General features: G+C 41.4%; 2 protein-coding genes across 3 annotated transcripts; one reads left to right on the forward strand and one right to left on the reverse strand.

Moving 5' to 3' along the window:
* Window positions 1-256: 256 nt before the first annotated feature.
* On the forward strand, window positions 257-4,812 carry BTG4 (BTG anti-proliferation factor 4). Of its 2 annotated transcripts, none has more exons than XM_015884063.3 (5): window positions 257-998; window positions 1,262-1,457; window positions 1,701-1,838; window positions 2,004-2,199; window positions 2,350-4,812. In XM_015884063.3, the coding sequence occupies exons 2-5, from the start codon at window positions 1,285-1,287 to the stop codon at window positions 2,518-2,520; spliced, it is 678 nt and encodes a 225-aa protein (XP_015739549.1). In that variant the 5' UTR covers window positions 257-998; window positions 1,262-1,284; the 3' UTR covers window positions 2,521-4,812. The 2 variants fall into 2 exon arrangements, with proteins under 2 accessions (XP_015739549.1, XP_015739550.1); XM_015884064.3 differs by having other exon boundaries at window positions 1,265-1,457.
* A 47-nt stretch (window positions 4,813-4,859) lies between these two features.
* Window positions 4,860-24,331, reverse strand: LOC107324315 (uncharacterized). The gene is made up of 28 exons (XM_015884253.3): window positions 22,839-24,331; window positions 22,205-22,428; window positions 21,683-21,847; window positions 21,245-21,427; window positions 20,826-20,946; window positions 19,961-20,074; window positions 19,202-19,370; window positions 18,081-18,243; window positions 17,561-17,749; window positions 16,712-16,901; window positions 16,397-16,536; window positions 15,555-15,692; window positions 15,121-15,341; window positions 14,549-14,706; window positions 14,173-14,400; window positions 13,270-13,605; window positions 12,104-12,502; window positions 11,558-11,728; window positions 11,076-11,230; window positions 10,493-10,633; window positions 9,873-10,011; window positions 9,416-9,606; window positions 8,981-9,106; window positions 8,004-8,184; window positions 7,355-7,506; window positions 6,615-6,701; window positions 5,812-5,958; window positions 4,860-5,262 (listed from the first exon to the last, which is right to left on the reverse strand). Exons 1-28 carry the CDS (start codon window positions 23,107-23,109, stop codon window positions 5,035-5,037), a joined length of 5,127 nt encoding a protein of 1,708 aa, XP_015739739.2. The 5' UTR covers window positions 23,110-24,331; the 3' UTR covers window positions 4,860-5,034.

The raw sequence follows: 24,331 nt of genomic DNA on the forward strand, positions 1-24,331 counted from the left end.
TGTGAGCTATGGGAACAATGAACTCAGTGCACGAAGGTGTTGTGGCCATTCAGGGCTCTCTGACTGTCCTTTGTGCAATCCGGTCACTTCTTTTATCATGGAATTTCCCAGCTCTAAGGGCCTGTCTGAACAAGTCTTCTGCAAACCCATCGATGGATGCATTCCTCAGAGCACAACCAGCCCTGGGAGAGCTCAGATTGCTTGGCTGCATCACCTGCGACCCAATGAAGAACCTGCTCAAACACAGCTCTTTTCACCTTGTCATTCTGTTTGAAAGCTTTCTGATACCCGGTGTTGGTGGCACAAATTCATGAACAAAACATGAACATTGATAACTACAATAAATCCAGTCATGGATCACAGAATCACCAGGGTTGGAAAAGACCTCCAAGATCAGGCAGCCCAACCACCCACACATCACCAATAGCTCCCACCAACCCACATCCCTCAGCACAACATCCAAACTAAACCCAAACCAGAACATCTCCAGGGTTGGTGACTCCACCACCTCCCTGTGTGCACCAACCTTCACAGGGAAAGGAGCATTGCAGCACAAAACCCAATAACAGCAGTGAAATGAGTTTGTGACAACTTATTCCATTTACTCACCTCAGTACTGAACTGGTGTTTATCCATCAGGCTGATGGAAGTGAAAATCCATTAAACAAACCTGATACTGGGATGTAAACCACCTAGAGTGGGAGTATCCTGAAGCCCCACATGCTGATCTACTAATGGAGCACACCTGAATGCCATTACAGCCCTCAGGGCCACCTGTATATAAAGGCTGAGCAAGCTGCAGTGGTGTGATGGTGAAGGCAGTGTTGGGTGTTTTTGGGAGGAGGTTTCCTATGATTTTTCTTCTCTTTTAATTAAAAAAAGAAAAATAGCAAGTAAAAGCTTTATAGGTTTTTGTAGCACTAAAACTGTTTCTTCTGTGGTTTCTGGAGCTATTCATGAGCTATACCTCAGGTTCTCAACAACTTTGGTCTGAGAAGGTAATGTTTGTGGTCTTTGAAGTAACTGTGAGTGTTGCTGGGTGTTTGTAGTGCTAAATGCTGGTTAAGGAGTAACACCTTGTAATCTTTTACATTTCAATGAGTGCAGTGTGAGTGCTTTTAGGAAGGTGTTCAACTGGTGTCATACCCTGAACTGAAGTAACCACTTCTTTAGTAGTTTAGGTTATTTAAGCTTTATGTGATGTGGGTTTTAACGTCCCTCCTTAGAACTTGATAGCACCTTAATGCTGTTAAATCTCCAGCAGTTAAAGCACTTGGATTTAAGATGAAGGATGAAATTGCTGCTACGGTCTTCTTCATCACAAGGCTGATAAAAAGGGAAGACAAGCTGAGCAAGCACAAAGTAGAGAGATTTGCAGCTAAGCTGACAACGTTGCTGTTTGAGAAGTACAAGAATCACTGGTACCTGGACAACCCATCCCGAGGACAGGCCTTCAGGTAGGAGGGCCCTTGGGTGAAGGGGAGAGGGCCTGGCTTCTTGAGTGGTCTTAAACTGACTCCTATAATAAATAAATTAAGCTTCTAAGAATAGTTGAGTTGCTGGCTAACTTTCTGATAGCCTCTACAAATGAGAACTTGCACTACCATCAAGATGAAATATGGTGAACTTTATCCTATTTCTTGGAGTAGAGCTTGTAAAGCGAAGTCTTAAGTTCCACCTGCACTTCTGTTCTTACCTAGGTGTATAAGGATAAACAAGCATCAGGCAAGAGATCCACTGCTGGAACAAGCTTGTGTGGAGAGTAATGTGGACTTCAACAAGCTTGGGTTGCCAAAAGAGATGACGCTGTGGGTTGACCCCTTTGAAGTGTGTTGCAGGTGAGTTAAACTTGCGTCTGATGCCATAATCTGTTGGGTTCTGTGGGAACCTCATCCTCACCAGGCCTGTTATTGGAGGCTGGTTGTGCTTCCTTGGTGGTGTGAGGTGAGTAGTGTCTACAGCGCTGGTCCTGAGCTGAGTGGCACAAACACATTTGCTTCCAGGTATGGAGAGAAGAACCGGCCGTTCACGGTTGCTCACTTTGAAGGAGAGGAGAACCCAGAGCTTTCGCAGCAGATCAACTATGCTGTTGACAGAGCAGCTCTAGATTATCCTTCTGGCACCTCTTCGGATGAGGAGAGCTTCAGCAGGGAACCGAAAGCTATCCCTACTGTCAGCAATCCTAACAGTGTCTATCAGGTAAATACATGATGGCCTGTCCCTTTTGGTGAGAGCCACCATCTGTCCTGGATGCTCCTTCATGAAGGTGCAATAGACTAATTGGTCAGACTAATCTCCCTTTTCTTGCCCAAACGCATCTTTAATGCTGTCTCATTTCTTGCTGTCTAGTTTGACTACTGCAAGACACCCGTACAGTCCTGGTCCCAGTATCTTCATAGGAAGACACACATGAGTGGCTCATCCTATGCCCAGCACAGGGCTTACAAAGCCTTCAGGCCAACTGTTGCTTTCACAGGACCACGTGTTGATAGATACCATTGGATCAATACCAAGCGGTAGATCCATGGCTGTCCCTGCTCTGACAGCCTCTAACACTGAGCTGTGCTGTGGGATGAAGGTGCTACAGAGCTTAATGAAAAGAGAGCTTTACTTACTGTCTGTTCCTTATCCTCTCACTCTGTACTATTGAAACTTGGGGCTTTTAAATAACGTTTTAATATTTTAACAATGTTAACAAGACTGAAAATTAACGTGAGATGCTTTTTGTAAACTAAAGAGGAAATGCATATATATCAATAAATCTAATCATGTTTTCTTTTTAAAAGCTGTCCAATCACCTCTTGGTGCCTGAAGGGAGTTTAAATAGAGGTATTTAGTCAAAACATGAGTCAAGGAAGATTGATAATAAATAAATACACCCTTAGGGTTGAGGATGAGTGGATATCTGCTTCCTTCTGGCTGAGGTAACAAGGGCAGCAGGGCACTGCTCAGCTGCACTGGGAGCAAAGGTGTGTAGCTCTGCTCTGTACAGCTGTGAGGGATGATCCTGTGGCTCCAGTTGGCTCCTAGGCCACAGCTCACCTGTCAGAAGAAGCCAGGAGAGGGATGGATAGATGGCGGTGTAGCAGCACAGCAGGCATCATATCACCTTCTCGAAGGATTGAGTATTTATCAGGGTGTCTATTCTGCTGTTCTGCAGTGCTGTGTCCCCCAGGAAGCTTTTTCTGTACCACGCTGAGTCACTTTAGCTGTCTTTTTACTCAGCCAAAGCTCTGGAGGGATGGGGACTACACTTCCAGGAAGAAAGGGCTTGTTGGGATGCTGCTGGCCTTCCAAACTGTGCTCTAGGATCCTTTATTTAACTCAGTACTGGCAGCCACTCAACACAATGGCTTTGTTCTGACTTTCTTCCTACTGATTTGAATCCTACTACAGCGTCTCCTGCTCCTTAAACTGGGCCATGAGGGTAACAAGCAATGGCAGAAGCTTGTCTTGCTGCTTAATGCTCAACAAGCTTGTTGTCAAAACCTAATAGCTCGTGAGGTACACGTGGCTGCTTGCTGCAGGTGTTTCTACTTGCTGTAGTCTCCATCTTGCTACCTAATAAGCAGTGATGAAAATGACTTTTGTAATCCTGAAAGAGAGGCTCTGTAAAAGAAGATGACCAGGAGCAATTTCAAGCCTTGAGGGCTAAACTGTATAAACAAAGTCAACCAAATGATTAAAATCATAGTGTAAATTTTAGGTAACCCTATAGTTGGTGTTTAACGGGGGGGGGAAGGTATTAGGCCACAGTTACTCAATCAGATCCTATCTTACCTTTCAAATAGTGTGGATGGTGGTAACTAATGAGGTCAAGGATGTGAGGTGGGAGGCTTCTTCATCACTGAGAGCAAGCAGCAGTGTTTCCAACTAATTCTTGCAGCTTTGATAACTGAGCTTTGTCCTCCAGCAGCGTAATCCATCTATTTTAATCTGTTTTTTCTTTCCTACTGAGATCTAAATGAGCATTTTGGTGTTGGGTGATGAAGATGTGGATGCTTTATGCAGCAGTTCTGAGATAACAGAATGAGTGCATAACTTGTAAAGCAGCAATAATGCACCCACATCTCACTGTTAAATACTTGATGTTGAATGATGCAACAACAATGTGAGGATACTGGGTGGGTCATGACATAATTTAAAGTTAGAATCTTGTATAGTGTGTCTTCCTACTTGTTACCTTTATCTACACCAGAGGCTGCAGTGGGCAGAAGAGGTGATGACCAATGAATAAGAAGTGTTCTGTGTCTTTCACACTTTGATTCATGATTTTGCCTAATAAAATGACTACAGTATTTCCGTGTGAAGCCTGAGGACAAAAGCAGATGGTCCACTGAGAACCAATTCACCACAATGTCTTCTGAGGATCATTAAAACTCAAGTTCTGAGGGCGATGAGTAAGTGCAGATTTCCTCTTCTGAGCTAAAGACATGGAGTGCTTAAAGTCAGTCAGTAGAAATGCTGCTGTGACAGCAGTAGGCTTTTCACAAGAGCAAGTTAGACTAATTTCACTGAGCTTTAACTGCTGTTATTCAAAAGGTGGTGATAGCTGAGAGAGAAGTAATCCATCTTTCTGACATACTCAGGCAGCAGATCTGACCTGCCCTTCATACAACCTGCCTGGGAATAGCAGGTTGTGGAGATTGGGCTTTGTAGTGTAAAGTGAGGTCACAATGAAGAAGTGTTGTGGTTTGTTCTGTATTCAAGTACAGCTGGTAATACACCATCGCAAATCACATCCTCCATCCAAAGCTGTCAATTTTATAGCCGCCTAAAGGGCATGAAGGAAATGCTTTTTTCTCTTCCCAAACAAGCTGACATTGAGTGGTTCCTCAAACACAGAGAGCTGGTCAGTGTTAACTTTAAAAGCCTTTAATAGACTCTTTACATATGTTTCTAACAGCACTGCTTTTTATGCTGTCCTAGTGATTTATATGAACCAATAGCTGCAGATGTGGGAGCCCAGATATCTATAAGCAGCTTTTAATTGCCATTTTGTAACAAAGTAAGGAAAAAAAGGATGGTGAGATTTCAACCAGACCAGGACTCGGTCTTTCTTTGTATCTTCTCAAGGGCTTCAATTTCTATGAGGTTTCTCACTTTCACCTCAAAAAGTTGGGAGATGAGATTTATTTCTTCCTTGGATAATGGCTCTTCCTTCAGCAACATCTGAGATATCCCAGGGGATTTATTACCTTGGAGAACTGCTGATAGCTGGAGTCTGAGAGAGAACATCTCACCAAGGCAAGTCTTTAGTGCCTAGAAAGAGAGAGAAACAGTTTGGAATACATGGAAGCAGTTGAACATGACACTTAAAACTACCCACTGATCAGAGGGTATGATCAGTGTAGTATGGATGAGGGGTAGAGCAAGTCAAACAACTTGTCTTAATAACCTAATATTACTTGTGGAAGCATATTTTATCTCAAAAATCACCCCTAAAATGTTATTGGTCTCATAAGTATTTGATGTAGCCCACAAATATGCTTGGTACTGTGGTTAACATGCAGCTGTTCAGGATAGAAGCAGGATGAGAAAGTGGTGCCTAGCACCAGCAGAAGCCCATTTGTGTTGGCCCCCAGGTAATGAAGACTGTTCTTGACAACCACCATTTACAAAAGGCAGGTTTTGGCAGGGGCTTAAAATCACTTTGTGCACAGTGAATCTTTGAGGAAAATGAGATGACTGTGCACCTCCTGCAATACTGAAGTGCACTGAAGGCTGAATGGAAAGGGCTGCATTGTACTGAGAAGTGCATTTTTCCCAACATTGCTGTAATGTAATTACATTTGCAGCACACAGAGGTACCTGATAAAAATGCCTCAGGAAGGTTGGGTTGGTGTCTTGGTTGAAGTCAGCAGCAGTGATGTGAGCAAAGCAATGCACGAGGAGCAGGAGGAAACTTCCAGCAGAATCCAGACAATGCCTCAGAATGAACAGTTTGTTCTTTGAGGTCTGAAACAGAACAAACAGCCAGAGCTGAGTTTGAACAGCCAATGGTCAGCTGGAGAGATATAACTCCTCTGGTGCTTTGGTTTCAATTTTAGGGAAGTTAAAAGAGTCCGTTTAGAGAATATTAGGGAATATCTGTATAATAAAGGCTGCAGCATTGTAAGACTTCATTTAGAACGCTTTTCTATGTGTGAAATCTAAAGCATTCTCACATTATGTTTCCAGACAGTTGTATCTCTGCTTATTGCAAACTTTGGGAAACTTTTCTATCTAGTGTTTCACCATTAGAAATATAAAACTTGACTATTTTGTGTTATCTGGTCATAGAAAATAAAATGCCAATGAACTACTCACTTCTATATAGGTGACCTACTGAAAACCTGGTGTAATTTGAACCTGAGGCTGAGTAACTACAGCTGACTTAATAATATGCTCTAAGTATGACCCTCCCATTAAATGCTTATTAAATCTCTGCATTCTAGAGTGCTCTAAAGTTCACATTCAGAGAAATCCAGAGCATGCCATTAACATTTGAGGGTCTTATGTTTATATCAAACATGTAATGACTTGAAACCAGGAAACCTTCCTGCAGGTCACTTCCTAGGTCTGTAACTTAATGGATATGTTACATAGACTGGTTAGATGTGAAGCTGACAAACCTGATAAAAGAAGGAGTTCCCAAAGGCATTGCCTGTGTTGTTACAGAGGGGTATACTGGAGGCAACACACAGGTTAACTTCTGGAGCCTGCAAAGAGAAGGCAAATTGCTTTGGTAAAAACTGTGTGTACACATCATACCTGCAATGTAAGAGGGGTCAATGGGATATAAATTCATTTAAATGTTAGCTTTGATTTGCAGTGGGTGCAGGGAGCCAACATACCACAAGGAATAGGGAATTGCTTAAGAAACCCTTATATTGCAGCAATTCATCTTGCCAGTTTTCTAATGAAATAAATTAAGGTGTGCTCTTGTCCCAGAGCTCTGACTGTAGGCATCACTACTTTCATAATTATTTGTTTTACATTTCTATGAAAGACCCTGGATGGTCTACCTTGAATGAAGCCTCAATGTGCTACAAACTGTAAAATGAAAACAAGGAATGCCTTGCTCCAAGTTAGAAAAGAATGCAAGGATTAAGTAATGCAAGGACTGGGTGATGTGCACAGAATGGATTACACAGCAAAGACAAGAACTGACCAAGGATCTTGGGCAACAATAATTTGTTCACAAAACAGTCCTACATCAGTGTGGAGAAAACACAAATTCCACCTCCTGCTGTTGTCAGATGGGTCATTTTCAACTTGATTTTACTTCACAGTTGGCAGATGCTTTGCAGCTTGTTGGCTGAAGGAATTGTTGGGTAACTGATTGCTAAATACCAGCATCTTCAAAACTTACATCAATGTGAAGTCTGAGAAACTGCAGGAAAGAGATGCCATACTGATATACAACAAACTCCCTTGTGGATAGGGCTGCAGAATCCACTACTATTAGTTCTCCTTCTTGACTCGAGAAGGCATCTTGTTTACTCTGAGAAGAACCTGCTGTTTCTACAAAGAACAACAGAATTTTATTAGACTAATTCACTTTGTTTCAAGTGCCCAATACACTGCATTGCTCCCTTCCTAACGTTTTTGTCATTCTTCAATATAAAACCAAAGCTGCTGATGAAGCTTTGGTTCTTGAAGTTCTTTCTAGAGTCGTGCAGAGCTCAGTGTTCCTAGGCAACCCCCAAAACTTCATTCTTCCTGGATGTTTCAAATAAGGCCTAGAAAAGTGATGACTTGTGTCATTCTATTCTATAGGCTTCCTGATTTAGTTAAAATCACCAAGGCTTTCTAGAAGTGATAGAAAAATGGTAAAAGCAGCGGTGAAATTACTGTTACTTTAGCACAGATTCACTGAAGTATCTGACAGCTGAATTCTAAGTTCTAGCTGCCAGACGGGAGAATCTCTTTCTAGTCTTTTAAAGTTGAAATGTTCCAGTATGTTTTTAAAGGCCAGTGTAAAATAAGGTAACTGACAGTACCTTTAGCTCCTCTCTTACCAGGTGTCTTAGATGATAAATAACTTCTGCCATCTTCCTCCAGCATCTGAACCATAGACTTGAGCAGTGGGATCACACTGTGATGGATGGCCTTGCATGTACTGTGTGAGATCTCACTGCTGCCATAGTATCTGGCTGTCTCATAGTTTTCAAAACAGTGTTGTGACCCACAGAAAAGCATCTGAAACATCACAAGACAATACATACAACTTGTGTTTTACACAGGTTAAAAATCTCATTGGAAAAGCATCCTGGTATTCTTTGCCTTCTGGTTTAAACCTCACAGTGTTGGTTCAGACTCCCATGCAGAATGACTGGTGACTCAATAAGACTCTACTAGAAGCCTGTCTCAGCGGCTTAAAGCCTTTTACAATGGTTACAGTCTCAGAGCACCAAACTCTGATCTTTCTACATCCTTCAAGCTGCTGTAGATGTTGTAAGACAAATGATTTGAGCTGCATTACCTGTATTTAATATCCTCAGCTTCTCCGGAATCCATTCATAAGTGTCGTACATGTAATAAAAAGCTTTCTGTTCTACATTCTACATTCTACCTCAATTATATTAATTAGCTGAAATTCAGTTAATGGTTATTGTCTCAGGGGGATGGAAGAGCAGGACAGAGAAAAGGGAAGAAGGTTAGGGAAGACTGTTAATTTTATACTTTTTAATGTAAGAAGTCCAAAATAGAATATGGAATCCAGTCAATATGAAAAGCATTGACTCAATGGAAAGACTCACTGACTCTCCTGTGAAGAGGATGTAGGTCTGCAATTTGTGAGACACTATAGGTCAAGGGATGGGAGGTGAAAGGTCCCTTTAAGAGGGGGGAACTTGTGGGCTTTTTTACTCAAGCGTATTTGAAAATCATTTTTGCACTTTCAGGGATTATTCTCAGAACATGGCAATTGCTCGTGCTTTTGCTAGAAAGTAAGTAGCATGACTGCTTTTCATTGGCCTGGGAATGAGGTCAGTACCTTTGCCTGCTGGGTCTGGATACCTGACAAGTCCCTCAAAAATTCCAGCTTGGTGTATGCAGTCTCCACATTAGCTTGTTGTTTCAGCATGCATTGCTGAAATTCAGAGGCAAGAGCCAGTATAACCTGGAAGAAATGATACAAATAAGAGTACTGCAAGTCCCAGCTTTCATTTTCTGTTGCATACAGAGGCTACAGAGCTAACGTGACAGCTACATGGCACTGGCGTCTGGGTAGTCAACACAGTACAGTCATGAAACTTACAGCTGATGACAGGAAGGGCCTAAAACTCCACCCTAAAGCTAATAGTTCAAAATGGAGGATTTAAGAGAGATAATGGAGGAAATGGGACAGCGTGACCCCGCGGTGCAATACCTCTGTGCTTCTCAAAGGTTAACAAGTTCTCTGACCAGCCTAACCCAGCAGTGACCTCACCTGTCTGAGCATCACATTGGTTTCTGTTCCTGTACTTGACGTGCATCCCCTTTGCTTCTCCCTCTGTGTCAGCTGCACATATATTCTCTTTTCTTCTTCTTGGATCTTCTTAACGAACTGCATCAGCTTTTCTAGTGCCCTTCTGATCTCCAGCAGAACCTGTATTTCCTGTTCTTTTTCATCTCTGTCAGCTGTAAGGAGCAAATATTAGCAGCAGTGCCCATCTGATAATGGAAATTCACAGAGCAAACCTGAAAGAATATGCTTCCTAAATATGCTTCACTACATCTCTGCTCTTTATCTTTTAGAACAGCCCAAATAACCAGATCCTATGTGTGTCTTGTCCTGCTTCATGAGGACATGAGTAGTTTCTGAAGTTGAAGCTGACATGCTGGGAAGGAGCAAACACCACACACCCTGCTTCCCCTCTTTTCTGTTTCTAGCTAACACTTTATACCTTTGAACAGTAAGGGTAGTGCAGTGCCCAGCTGGCTGCTGAAATACTTTGAAGCTCTTCTCTCAGCTTCTTGCAGAGAGGATACTTCAAGAAAATGACACATTTCCTCAATGTCTTTCACTTCTCCCTGGCATTTTATCTGTAAGGAATGGGAGAGAGCATTTCAGATAAAACAATTTCAGTTGTAAACTTGTACAATAGTGACTTCTTGTGAAGCTCTTTCCTCTGACAGATGAAAGCAAGAGATTGTCTAATTTGATCACAGCTTTGTCCGAGCCTTTGAAAAATTCTACTTTATTGTGTGGACCTTGAAAGCAGTTCACCTGTTTTTGATACCACTAAGAATAGTGTCATCCCTCCCGTGTATAGACTCATTCTGAGTTTTAACTGGTGCCTGCTCTGCTATGAGACTACACAGCAAACTCCTAAGGTGGGAAAGGCTGCAGTGAAGCAGACACACATCAGCTCACACTTTGGATTTGCACCATGTTGAGAAGGTAAGTAGTATGAATTCAGATCAGCACCATCCTGGGTGCAGCATCAGCGATCCTTCAGTTGGATGCTTGTGGGCAGTCCTTCATAAAGAGCTTTACAGCCAGCTGCAAAAACAATGCACATACCTTCTGTACCTTTCCCTCTTTTGCAGCATCAAGGACATGAAGAAATAGAGAACTCAGTTCCTTAAGGAGCCCTTCTTCCTTTTTTGTTCTGCAGTGCCAGTATATTTGCCTTGAATTTATTTCCTTCTCTAGGAGGTCCAGCTGAAATGCAATGAGAGAAAAAAATAGCTTACATTTGCAGGAAGGTGAAAGATTACAAACTTAATTGAACCTTACTTATGAAATCTTCATTCAGCACTTTCTACAGCAGCACATATCCAAATACGCTGTCACAGGAGATGAGAAATTTGCAGTCCTGAATCTGTGCATGTTATAACTCCTACATTAAGTTATAATGTAATGTTAGGACAGGACATAGAAGAGGAGGTATGAAGTGCAGCAGCAGAAGATACAGATAGAAGAGAGAAAAAAATGGATAATGAAAAAAAGAGGCAAGTAAAATGACATATGTATATTTCAGTTCATCTTGTGCTATAAGAAAATATTATTCGTGGGACATAGGAAGAGGTGAAATTGCCCAACAGCCGTGGAAAATCATAAGCAAAGAGTTTTCCAAAGTTATCAGACCTGGAGCAGTAATTACCAGCTCTGAATCCGTGGCTCTTGGTAAAGCTCTGAAGGACTGAACTATAGGAATTACGTTGTGTGTCCGGGGGTGGGTCTGAGCACCGATAACAGGCCCAACTTCACCTGTAATTGGACTTATGGTCCTGGCACCAATAGCGATAGGGACGAGGCCTGCGGGTAAAGAAAGATCAGGTATAATCCTCAGAATGCACATCATGAATACAACTGTTCCAGCTGCAACCCTAATCATCATTTTTTTTAATGGCTGAAAGCTGCAGCATGATTTGGTCTCAGCCTTAGTTCCTATTCACCATTTTTCTGGTTCTGCTTGTTTTGAATGTCAGCACCACTGTTATTTTCCATTAATTGCTGAGACATTAACTGATCTGTTCTGGTAGAGTGATTTCTTGGCTCTGAAAGTAATGTGAATACAGGTGATGACAGAGAAGTCCATTTCTCTTTACTGTTAAAATAATCAAATTCAGTTTCCCATTCTACCTTTTCCATTTCCATCTTCCATGGTCCCTGCGAGTGGGGAAGGCTGCCTGCTATTGCAGTCAAAGTCTATTCCCAGAATCGGCACCATCAAACTGGACCCACCGGGATCTGGGATTTTCATTCCAAACACTGCAGGGATCCACATCTCTGTGCCAGGATATTTGATCATACCTAGTTTGTTCCCCACAAGAGAAGATGAGAAACATAAAATATTAGATGGATGTTTTGTGATGGAAAGACCTTCAGAGGCTGACAAATGCAGGATGGATGCTGTTCCTTCTGCTTCAGCTTCCAAATAATGTTGGTAGAGCTCATCATGGTATTTGTGGTGGGGGGTAGGAACTTGATGATCCTTGGGATCCCTTCCAACCCATGCCATTCTATAAGCCTATGATTTGCTCAAGAATGGCCATTTTGACTAAAACCTTCCAAAGGTTTTAACAGTTAATATTTTGGCCAAATCCTTTGATGGAAATGCGTTCATTACTGTAGCCATAATTATAATCCCACCTCTTTACTCTTTAAAACAAACTGCTGTATACCTACCCAGATTCCCCCCATTACTCTTGAAATCTGAAGCTATTTCTTGTTTTTTCTTGAGGCTTTGCAGGCAGTGCATTGCATGGTAAAATCTAGCAGTGAAAGACTTCTTCATATCTTCTACTGAAGCCTTCAGCACTGCCAATCTGTCTGCTGCTAGACAGGTATCTTCCAAAACTGATGCCTTAAGTTTCTTTAGAGCATCCACCACCCGACTTTGGGACAGCAGCCACTCAGCTTCCAGCACTGCTTGGTAACTGCCACCGTGGGGCAGCACCTTGCCTTGCTGCAGGTGAGCTCCATGTATTCGGGCAATTTTCCCACTCAGAGGCTCAATGAAGGAATCTCCAAGAAGCATCAGGTTTCCAGAAGGATCTGTCAGCCCACCTAGAGGTACAACTTCTCCTGTAATGGAGAAACAGGAAATAAAGAGTCAGGACATCTCCTGGTATCACCTGGCAGCTGGTCATGGTGGTCTGGTCTTTCCATTCAGAAAAAAGAAGTAGAAATAGGCTTAATAAAACAAAACAGAAACATTTGTGATGCTGATTATAAAATAACTTGCATTGTAAAACATGAAAATGTAAAACATCATAAAATGTTTTTATAAGAAGTATCCCAGCTTCTACTTTAGAAGATTAAGATTCCAATTCCTTTTTCTCTGTATCTTCTACAGTGAATTATAAAGAATACATGTATGTGAAAATGCTTTTAAAAAGTCTAGAACTTCGTCCACCTCAGCCCCTAAATTATGTATTTCTTTGCTGCTTTTATTATTTTAACAGAGCAACTGGAACATCTTTGAGTCAAACCAAAGATGTCAGGGATTGGAAGGGACCTCAAATGATCACCTAGTCCAAATAAGATTGATCATCTAGTCCAAATCAACTTCAGTGTCATAGCCGTATTTATTAATGTAGTATCTCAAATGACTCTCATAGTTTCAGCAGTTTTACTAAATTTTATAGTGATAAAATACAACCACAGAAAAGAGATAGATTTCTTTCAGTAAAAGCTAAGGTGTAGAGTTGTCCTGACAGGACAAGGCAAAGGTGGAAGGTGAAAGTGGTGGCTTTAGGTTCCCTCTGTTCCATGCCTGTAGTCAGTGAGTTAAGGGCAGATTAAATGTACGGTGCATACCTCATTTACCAGTTCATAAAGAATTCACCTACCAGTTTTACCATCCAAACCAACCCCAAGGATCGGAACAATCTTGCCTCCCTCTGGCTCTATCATAGGAGCCCCGATCTCCAGTGGTGTCAATGTGCTGGTGATGGGGTTGAGGTACATCCCACCGACAGCCAGCTTTTGCCCAGTGCGAGGATGGATCGTAACCCCAAGCACTGGGACTTCTATTTCTGTCACTGGATCTGCCATGAGTCCTCCAAGACCAAAGATTTTTTCAGGACACAGGACTGGAAGTTTTGTCTTCACGGGTTGGCCAGTGTCAGGACAAACTGGGTAAGGAACGTAGGGAAATATGGGCACTTCAGGCTTCTGACGCTCACCTACATGTAGAACCAAAAGAAATTCAGCATGGTTATGCTAACACTAAAGACAAGGAGGCATTAGAACTCAGAATAGAGTGTATGGAGCTTTCAGAGAGTGCTCATACTAAAGGCTTGCAATGCTTAGGCCCAGAGTTAAATGAATGACTGTAAGCCCTCTATACCAGCTTTATGGTTGTTTTGCTGTTTGTTTGTTTTTAGACTTAATTTGTACTTTGGCCTTTTCCTTGGAGTGAGGCATATAGTGGTTTTTATGGTTTAAAGAGCAGACAGACAGAAATATGTCAGAAATAAAGAATACTTCAATATTTTACTGTATATAAGCCTTGTAACATCTACTACATCTTATTCACATTGATTCTTGTGTTTAGATGAAGTGAAATATCTTCTAGCATCATGCTACTAAGTTTTCTCAGCTTTTCTTTAGCTTTTGATTTTGTTAAGGTTAAAATACATGCAAGTACACCAAGGTGTTTCCTGTTGGCTTTTTTCTTTCTTTTACACCACTAGAACTGTATTCCACAAATAAGTGACTGAACTACTTGATTATTTCATAGTAGCTCTTACCTGAAGCAGAATCAACAGTGCAGACCAGCCCAGATCTGATGGGATCATAACCGATGTTGCCAGCTACATGAAGCACCTTCCCTGTGCCTGGATGCAGGAAATGGTTGCTGGGTACTGGCCCAGAGCACTGGCTGCTCAGCATCATGGCACAGTGTGGGCTGGGAGTTAACAGCCCAGTGACAGGATCCACAGAGACGATATCAGGTGCTCGGGCACTGCCATTTGGGTCTAAAAGCAATGCACAGTAGGGGAGGAAGGAAACAGCAGCCTGTTATCGTCCACCTGCTTATGAAAGCATCAAAAGGAGCATATGTGCACCTTCCAGCCTACGCTTAATAGCATCATACTGAAAAGAATTTCTAGAAGCTGTAGTTACCCACAAGCTCCTGTTTGGTAAGGATCCTGGTTTTAGCTTTGTTAAGAAGGTGAGCTCCTGTTCCTTCACCCAGCACTCCCCATGCTTTGAGGCGGTGGCTCTCTGTTGTTATTAAGTTTGACATCCTGTTGCTTGCAGCATCTATCTGGGCTAACAGGCTGGAATTTAAAAGATGGTTACTTGCCACATGAAGTTTAGGTAAAATAATTTCAAAGGAGCAGTCTAGGAAGAGCTTGGAAGGACATACAAACGATCTCTGCACTTCAGCACTTAGAGAGCTCTATGAGTATTTGCTTTGGCTGCTGCATTAGAAATACCAATTTACCTTAACTGGCATAACATCACAGTAGAAATCATTTGTCAGTGGAAAAAAAACACCCTCAAAGGATTGTTGTCCTCTAGATTCAGATGGGGGTCTTTTCACTCTATGGCTCTGTTTGAGATTTACAACAGCTGTTCATAATCTCTGTTAAATGATCCCTTCCAAATACAAGCCAACCCAATCACCTGACACAGGTGCTTCCAGCCAGCAAATACAAAGTGTTAGCAGAAGGTTTCAGTACATTTATTACCTTGTACAGTCTGGCTGGGACCAAGTGGTTTGGCTTCTTTTACAAGCCATCTTATTTGTCAGCATCTCTGCCAACCTCACTGCTTCTCGCAGGGTGGAATTGAACGTGACATAATGCTCCTCCTGGCATTTCAGATCATGCTGCAGTAACTGCATCTGTTTGTTCACACCTTCCTCATATTCCGCAGCCAACTGCTTCCTGTGCTGCATCTCTTCTTCTGCCTAGGTGGGATATAAGATCCAAACATGCCTTCTCTTGCTTTATCTGAATGTAAACAGAAATTCTAATTTTTCTGCCTTTTATTAAAATAACAAAAATCAGAAATTACAAACAATTTTCATCTATTCATTTGAATTGGAGCACGTATATGAAATGGTAGTGCTGCAGATGTCATTTGCTATTCCATGTGTAAATGGTGCTGAACTGAGCTCTACCTGCTGTTTTGCTTTTAAATAATTCTCCGTCATTGTGCTCTTGTAAGAGTCCATCTCTTCTGGGATATTTAGTGTCATAACCCAAAGGTTTCTCAGTGCTGATATTTCACTTGTAAGCTTGCGATATACAGTTTTTACCTGAGGCAAGAAAAAAGAAAGGAGGACTGTAAGCGAAAATATGAAGGCAGTAAAGGTTCTCTATAACATCAGTTACTTTTTATGTAACAGAAGTACATGGCAGTGCCTGAGTCCTCAATACAAACCATTTTCATGCTAGCATTCCTGAGGTTACAGCACGACGACCTCCCCACACTACTCATCTGCTAACTGCGTGCTGCAATGCAGCTCCCTCTGCTGTCCCCTAAGCCAAAAATGCATGAGATGAGCATTTCAGACAGATCCATCAGTTATTGAAGGTCAGTGAAATGCCATCCCATTGATTTCACCTGTGAGACTATTCTGAAATTCAAATAACAGAGCGAGACTCCACATCTGTGTCACCACATATTCACTTATATTAACTTCTCCTCAATTTAATCTACGGTTCTCAAATGTTTGACCAAATAATCTGTATTACTTCTATTTTCCAGATTAAAAACTGGGGCTGGGAGATGTGCAGAGCAGACTCATAAGAAAATCAAAGTGTTCTGCCTTAAGGTCACTATGCTTTACACTGTATTACATGGTACAAACAGTGTGTTTAAGAATATGGATACATGTCAGTGTTTCAAGTTCTAGAAACATTAAAGTTGAAAGAAAATACATACAAAATAGATAATGGGAAGCAGCAAAGTTACTTGTTTAGGCTCTTTCTGTATGAGCAGCCCCAAAGTACACTTTACCTCTTCTTTGAAATGGCCCAGGTTGGCTGTGACTGACCGTGACTGCCTCAGCAAAAGTTCAAAGAAAACACTGGTGTTAAAGGACTCGAGGTCTATCTGTTCTTCAGGTTCCCAAACACCACCCTTTTTCAGGGAGCAGGCTGAAACACAAATATTCATTCATTAGTGGTTTTCACTCCGTGACTGTTTTCTGAACAAAGACTTTATGCCAATCAATAAATCTGGGCCAGTGCACATTGCTAGACATGGGATCCTGGCTCCATATATGCAAGAAACCAGGCAGCACCACTGTTATTTAGCTTTTTGTTATCTGACCTGTTCCGCCAGCGCTGCAAGAGTCAGCATCCATGCTACCTTTGTTCTGCAGCCAGGGGTGATATTTTTTGATGGGAAAGACTGTTGGTATAATAGAGGAATATCTGTCCAGACTGTATTTCAGCTGCTGCCTTCGAAATGGAGGGCAGGCAGTGCCCTTCTGTGACCAGCTAAGTCCCTGACAAAGAAGCTGCAAGACACAACAAAAAATGAACAAGTAAGTTCCTTTTCTTACTGTGACAAGCTCTATTTTGTGATTCACACGTCAGTCACTCAACAAGCAGGATGCACCACTGCCTGTTAGGCAAAGACCCCAAGGATCTGTTTTCTAAGTATCTCATCAGGGTGTAGTCTGTTCTAAGGCAGAAAAATTACTAATCTAAGCAGATAGAGGCTGAAACCAAAGGGAAGGAATTATGCTGGATGATTAAATCCCATTTTCTATCATTCCTTCAGTAATCTGGTTGCCTGTTGATTTCAGGACACACTACAAGCATAAAAAAATGGCTGCCTGGGGGGGATTTAACTGTCATCTCATCTGTCCTTCCTGAAGATATGCATACAGTGGAGAATTTCATTCTGTGGTCAGATCTAGAACCAGAGAATAGGAATGAAATTCACCTGTACCTTAAGTGTCTCCAAGTGCCCTGTGTATCAGGTAAACATCCTGGGGTGTCAGTTGGGCTCAATAAATTCATAGGGATGATTTTACCCCATACATAAAACATAAGTTTGAGCCAAAATTTTCAGGTTTATAGGAGATGCCTGAAGAAACAGGTGGCTAGTGGGTTCAATGCACAAGATCTTATAATATCTTTGAAGAAGAGATCTTATTAAACTGTTACTCACTGTCAACAACACGCAGGTAATAAGCAATGTGAGAAGTCCCGTGATTACTCCAATAATGGCTGTCCAGTCTGGTTTCAATAGGAGTTCTTGTCTTCTTGCAATGCCCACCTGCACAGCATATCTGGGAGTTGTGGGGAAGAATGGCCCCTCTTCATAACACTGTCCTCCAAGTGGCATGACCCTAATGTACTTCATGAACATAAGTAAAAATGCCAGTCACTGTCATTGCAAATTATTTAAGTATGCATAGAGATTTAAATCTGAAGTGTTATTTTGGCTATGACACCGAGTCAAACTTTTGCAGCAGTTGTACCACTTTGCACTCATATGTAATGTTCATGCATGGAATCACCCACATGTATTGCTGTATTAACCTCTGCAGTATGGCATGTAAAAAATGAAAAGATGCTCACTCGTATCTTTAACATTTCCTTTCAATTCCAAACCATCATTTGGAGCATTCAAATGCTTTGCTAAGGGGGATATTGCAAATGCAAAGACAGCCTTCCTCAATACACACCATTTTTTTGTGCTGATTGCTGCTCAGCTGTAACACATAGGTACCAGGGTGCTGGAACTGGAAAAGGAAGAAGAGGAAGGTTTGGGAAACAGCTCTTATTTCCTCTGCAAGTCTTCGAAAGTCCCCCCAGTCAAATTCGGGGTTTGTGTTGTACAAGTTGTTCCTAGGAGCAAAAGCAGAAGAGTCTGTTCTTGTCACTGGAGTGTGTGTGTGTACACATATGTAGGTTTACTTATCAAGCTTTGGTTGCTGCTTAGGATTCATCTACAGCACTAAATATCTGAGGATTAGCTAGAGTTTAGGTGCTGAACCTCTAATTATCCACACAGTGGCACTGTGTTGGAGGCTGCTCTAACCCACTCTCCCCAAACTGATGTATGTAACGCAGCTGGAATTAACCCTAAGCAGAATGGATATTTAGAAGTGTAGAAATAGCCACTGGGACCCCTTGTAAGTGTTTCAACACCACAAATGTCAACATGGAACTCACATGCAGAGTGTTGTAATCCATTACCTGTCCTTTTTGTTACTTCTTTGCTTTCAAGCTGCATGAACGCCAGAGATGAAAATAGGTCACAGGGGAAGAATTCTCCAGAACTGCCCACAGAAACAAAAGCAGCAAAGGCAGAGCTCCTAAGGTTTGCAGCGCACTAGAATATGCTTGTTTCTATTTGGATTAGTTTGCCAAAACCTAAACCTTAGCTTAGTGATTATAGAAAGGGAAAAGAAATTAGGATGATTGAGAGGGAATATAAGGCCTTAGCCAGTAAGAAGTCAACCTTCAGAAGTATTAAGACAGGTCTGCCTTTTAATGGGTCAGAAACAGCACCAGCAGGGCAACAGGAACAGCATGTATGTATTTGGTTTTGCTTATTATATAATAATATAATAATATAATAAAGAATATTGCTTTCCTGATGTCTTACATGCAGTTTCCAACTGTGCCATGATGTCTTTTCTGCCAAAAAGACATTGAAGGACACTTAATAATGAGATTTCTACTCTTCCAAGTCATGTTTCCTCTGAGTTCTACGTTAAGAAAAGTGAAAACTTCAGCCATCTTCTCTGTAGCTCACCTAAAAATGCATTAGCTAAGTTCTACATTCAGGGTTTGTACTTACACATCATAAACTGGGTAATGCTCCTTGGAGACAATGAACACAATGGTAACATTAGCATTAATGCATGTGGTAGGATTTAAGATACCACTAAATATATTTTTTGATGTGGAGGTTGAAGGTCTCAGGCTTTGCACCAGGGAAGATCTGGGTTCTTCATGGTCAGAATTAACTGTAAAAGCACAGGTTTGGATCATTATGTTTGGATCATTACCAATGATCTTCCACATACAGAACTGCTGCAGGATACAGTATTTCCTATTTGCTTTTATGACTAAGCTTTATAGACACAAATCTGGCTTCCAGAGTAAGGTATACTGTCAAGACAACAATGCCACTGGCATCTTCCTGACACTGGATAATTTTGTACTGCATTTTCTTATCTTTTTTGCAACAGCTCTTAAGTCGAATTTGTCTTGGCTATGGATTTGAGGAAAACTCTGGAGGCACAGAGGAACTAAAGTCCTGCTCTCCAAGAAGAATGCAAGTAGAATTAAAGCACTCTGAAATGCCAAAGGCTACGCAGATGATGGTGTAAATCAGAATTGCAGACTGAACCAAAAGAGTGGATCAAACCAAAAGAAAGATGTGAGAGAAATGGAAGAGAGCTCAGCCCCAGTATTTCCTCCTGGGCCTGAAGATGGTAAGGTCTGTTGGTTTCTATTTCCTATTTAGTTCGGTACTGGAGATGGTTGAAGCCCAATTAAACCTTAGTGAAACTGTATTTAAATATCTGCTTTGTATCCAAATGTGAGAACTTACCTGGAGCTGCTGGGGAGGAAGACCTGTTTTTGTGAAGCGATGAAGCCTTGTTCAGCATGATAAAGTTGTGAAATAGCTGTGGGTCAGGATTGTACACTCCTAAAAATCCTCTCCCTTAAGCAATATAAAAAATATCAATTACTTCTGATTTTCAACAAGTTGGGCTTTAGTTTTTCTTCTCACCAAACTCCACAAGTTAAGTTTACAATGCCTCAAACCAAGTTACATGTTTTTCAGTTCATTTATCTTATTCTAGGGCAGTGCTTTAAAACACTTGGGCCTTTTCCAAAGGCTTTAGGGTTTGTTTGGTGTTGCAAGACCTGTTCCTTAAGCAGCAACTGGTTTAACTTGGCTGTGGTCATTGAAACTGTGTCAAGGTACCATAAGGAAACGACGGTATCCTACTGTTATTGTTAAATTTTCATGTAGTTGTATAAAAAGTGCTTTTGGCTCACAGATAAATTCTAGAATACCTAAAAAAAGAATGCTTGACTCCTTCTAATTCTACTCGATAAATTCGCTTTAAAATCTGAAGCCCAAAAGAAAATCTATACAGACAAAGGATTGTGAGAAGGGAGCCCTTTGACATGAATCTCTGCTTAGAAAATGAGAGTGGGAGGGAATCTCTGAGTATCTGTCTGTTCCTGGAACACTCAAAATGTATTGAACTCAGATCAATGTTTTAGGACTGAGTATTGACTCAGCATTACTTCATCCTGCCAGGATATGAGTATCAAAATTTCTTGTTGTTTGTGTTAAAAACTAGAAGGAAAGGCCAGTTATTTATAAAAGCCATTTGATACCTATTTAGTAACCTATCTCTATACCCAGCTAACACAATCACTTTTGTTATCCGTTTCCTTACCACTTGCTTTCACGATGTATGCTGGATGGGAGTATTTGCTTTGTTCTGAAGAGCAGACATCTTTTAAAGGGAAATATGATCCTAGTAGAACTGTTCTTAATTCTTCTAAGAGAATGGCAGCCTAATAGGAAAAGAACTCAGAAAAAGTATGTGAGTTTTTCACACTGTTGCAATGCAAGGCCAGGTACAAAAAATATGCTATGTGTATAACAGACTAGTGCCTGGGGCTTTTGTTTGTTGTTTTCTGTACTGCTCTAAGGAATTAATAATAATAATAATAATAATAATAATAATAATAATAATAATAATAATAATAATAATAATAATAATAAAAAGATGATGTTTGATAAAATGATTACTCAAAGTCTAGAATGTTCAGCAAAAAATAGGTAGATTTTGAAAATAACAGTAGCCTTTACCTTGCTTCCATTTCTGTATGTGATAAAAAGCTGAGGATTTTCCTCTGCACAGCTGATTTGCAGGGTTTCTCTTTGTTGCCTCCTACACTGAGAATCACAGATGTTCTCCAGACGGTCAGTTTGACAGATGCAGAGGCCAAGAACCTTGTCGTAGCCTTGATAATCCCTGGGAGTACTACAAACCTGCAGGAGGAAAAAGGAATAAAATAGCAGCTTGAATGACAAATAATGACCCATCCTCCTTAAGTGAGGATGGAAATCTGGGATTCCTGTTTGGCTTCTTATTTCAGTTTGAAGAAGAGTTAAAACCTCCTGTGAAAACGCTAATAAAGTTTGGTTCTCGTGTTGCCTGTACCTAACAAAGGAAGAGATAGGGAGTTTGCTTTTATGGTGGGTTTTGCATGGATCTTGGATTTGACTGATGGAAAAACACTACACCTTTTCTGAGCAATAGTGAGTCCATTCTTTCTTGGTTAGACACTGTCCTTCCTGATTGCGGGAGGTTGAATCTCGACAAATATCATATGCTCTTCTGATACAGTGTCTTCTGCCATCCAGTGAGCTCTGATAACCTGGAGGACAAGTGCAGTGAGCATCACGAGCCTGCAAGAAAAAAACAGTTTTTAGAAACCTAATGCAGATATTGCTATGTACCTTGCTACATTAAGCATCACGCCTTAATTGGCTGAGGTCAGAGGAAGCCTTTGGGTCCACTCAGATCATCCTTACCTTCCCACAAAGGATGGATGTAGCCCTAAAACTCAGTACATGTGCAGATCTGCTATGCTAATTTCAGTCCTGAGAATGTATGTATATAGAAATGAGATGCAGGACTAAAGGATGTTAGTGCAAGAGAAGCTATCCTGCATTAGGGCAGAGGTAAAAAGAATAAAGACCAAAGTCTGAAGTAATAGCAGTCACCATTAGGACTGAACAGCTGCTACAGAACTGCCCATGTACCTGGAACACCTGGCCTTTCCCAAGACAGATGCATGTTTCTTGTCCTTCTATGGGCTGTGCTGCCTCTGAGCCGCATGGGAGGCATGCTTTTTGGCCAGGCATGGGATTAAAGAAATCCACTGGGCAAGCCAAGCAGCTGTGTGGTGTCAGTGCTGCTCCTTCGGAACGGAAAGTGCCTCGGGGACATGGAACTGGCGTGGTGCCTCCTTCAGGACAGAAAAAGCCTGTGAAAAACAAATCCAAAAGCATATCATCATTTTTTCTAATAGAATGTGGCTTTATTATGTACATTAGATAGAGTTAGTGCCTCTACTGTTTAAATAAAGTGTGTTTTTTATTTATACGATAACATCAAGATCAGCAAAATGAACTGTGCCTCATTTGAAAATATTGCCTGGCTTCAGTGCTACTTTAACACAGAAAGGAAGCCCTTGGATATGTGAATCTCATAATAATATTGAATGCTCTATAGTAGCTGATTAAGCCTACTTCCCTTTATTATATGAATTGCTGCAAGACTAATTCATTATCTAAGGGCCTCTCTAGCATTCAGCACAATTAATGTCTGGCTACATTTATTGTTGAGCTATATGTGACAGCAAAGCATGATCTCTGGTATATTTTCCCCAAATACCTGCTGGACAGTTTGTCAGATTCTGTTTTCTTCTGCAGTGAACTCCATTTTGACAGTCCTTGTGCTGTGGAAGTTGCAGCTCCCCATCATCACAAGCAAAGCTTAAAAAAACGGTCAAAATGAAGAAAAAAGCCATCCATGTATTGCAGCTGGTAGCATGAAGTCCCAAATGTGAATGACAAGGGCTTAAGGAGAACTTTCTTTTCAGCCACTGAATATTTAATAGTGCTTGTAAGCTGAAACATACTAAAGTTTGGTGTAAAATATTCATGGCAGCTACCTGATCCTATTGTACTCTCCTACAGGCCATGTAACAGAAGCAGTTCACAGACCAACATAAAGATTTTGCATATGAAATACAACTTTTGCAGCATTGATAAGTGCTTATCTATGGTTACTGATAATTTATTACTGTACTTTGTAATCTGAACTTTTCAAGATCCCCATAACAGCCTTGATTTTTCCATCTTCATTTACTGTAAGGAATCATGAATATGTGTGTGATACACTTACTTTATCTGTGGGCAGGCTGCGTAATTTATGATGAGGATAAAGCAAAAGCCCTGCTGAGCACTGTGTCTTTTTCAGTGTTCAATATAGTAATTACCTGTGGTTATTTTATCCCATTTTTCAAGATCTGTGGCAGATTTTAGCACACAGTTCAAGGATCTTGTTTTGAACACCTCCTTTTCCTTTCTTCATGGTGATTTTACAAGTTGAAACACCAGCCAGTGGCTCACCCTGTTGAAACCTCTGTAAATGGAGTCTGCCATATCTCAGACTGATGGGCACTTAGATGCTTCTGAAACCTTTGCCCTTGTGATATAGAAGACAGCTGCCCCAGCCTGCATGTGTCATGAAGGAGGCACTGTGTACATAGCAGAGACCTCTGTTTCCATGTGAAATATCTAACCAAACACACAAAAGCACCTAAAGATAACACTCCCCATTTCTCTCCTTTGTTTATTCCTTTAGCATCACTATTTAACACACATTTTTTAAAGGTATTTCCAATAACTATTTGAATTAACACTATGCCAGCACCTCACTGCCCTCTGAGGAAAGATAAACCTCCCCTTTTTTAGTTTAAAGCCATTCCTCCTTGTGCTATTAACATCAGAATGAGTAAAGAGTTGCTCTCTTCCAGTTCCTAAGCTCCCCTCAGGTCCTGGAAGGCCACAATGCAGTCTCCCTTGAGCTTTCCCTTCTCCATGCTGCAGAAGCTCAGCTCCCCCAGCCCTTGCTTAGAGGAGAGGTCTCAGCTAACCCAGACCTGAAGCTGCAGCTCCCTCATGGCCACCATTAGCTCTGGGAGGTTATAAGGCAGGGCTATCCCACACCAGGAGCCATTGGGGCCCTAAAGGCCTGCAGGCTGCTCTGGGCCTACACAGGGACACTTGAGCTCTCCTGAGCCAAGAGCCTCCCATAGGCCTGGAGTGTCCCCTGATCCTCATTATGGTGAGCTACGGAATAGCGGCGCTGTTTTAATTCCA

The sequence above is a fragment of the Coturnix japonica genome, chromosome 34 (genome assembly GCF_054131305.1).
Source record: "Coturnix japonica strain WE chromosome 34, WE-NBRP24, whole genome shotgun sequence".
Classification (NCBI taxonomy): domain Eukaryota; kingdom Metazoa; phylum Chordata; class Aves; order Galliformes; family Phasianidae; genus Coturnix; species Coturnix japonica.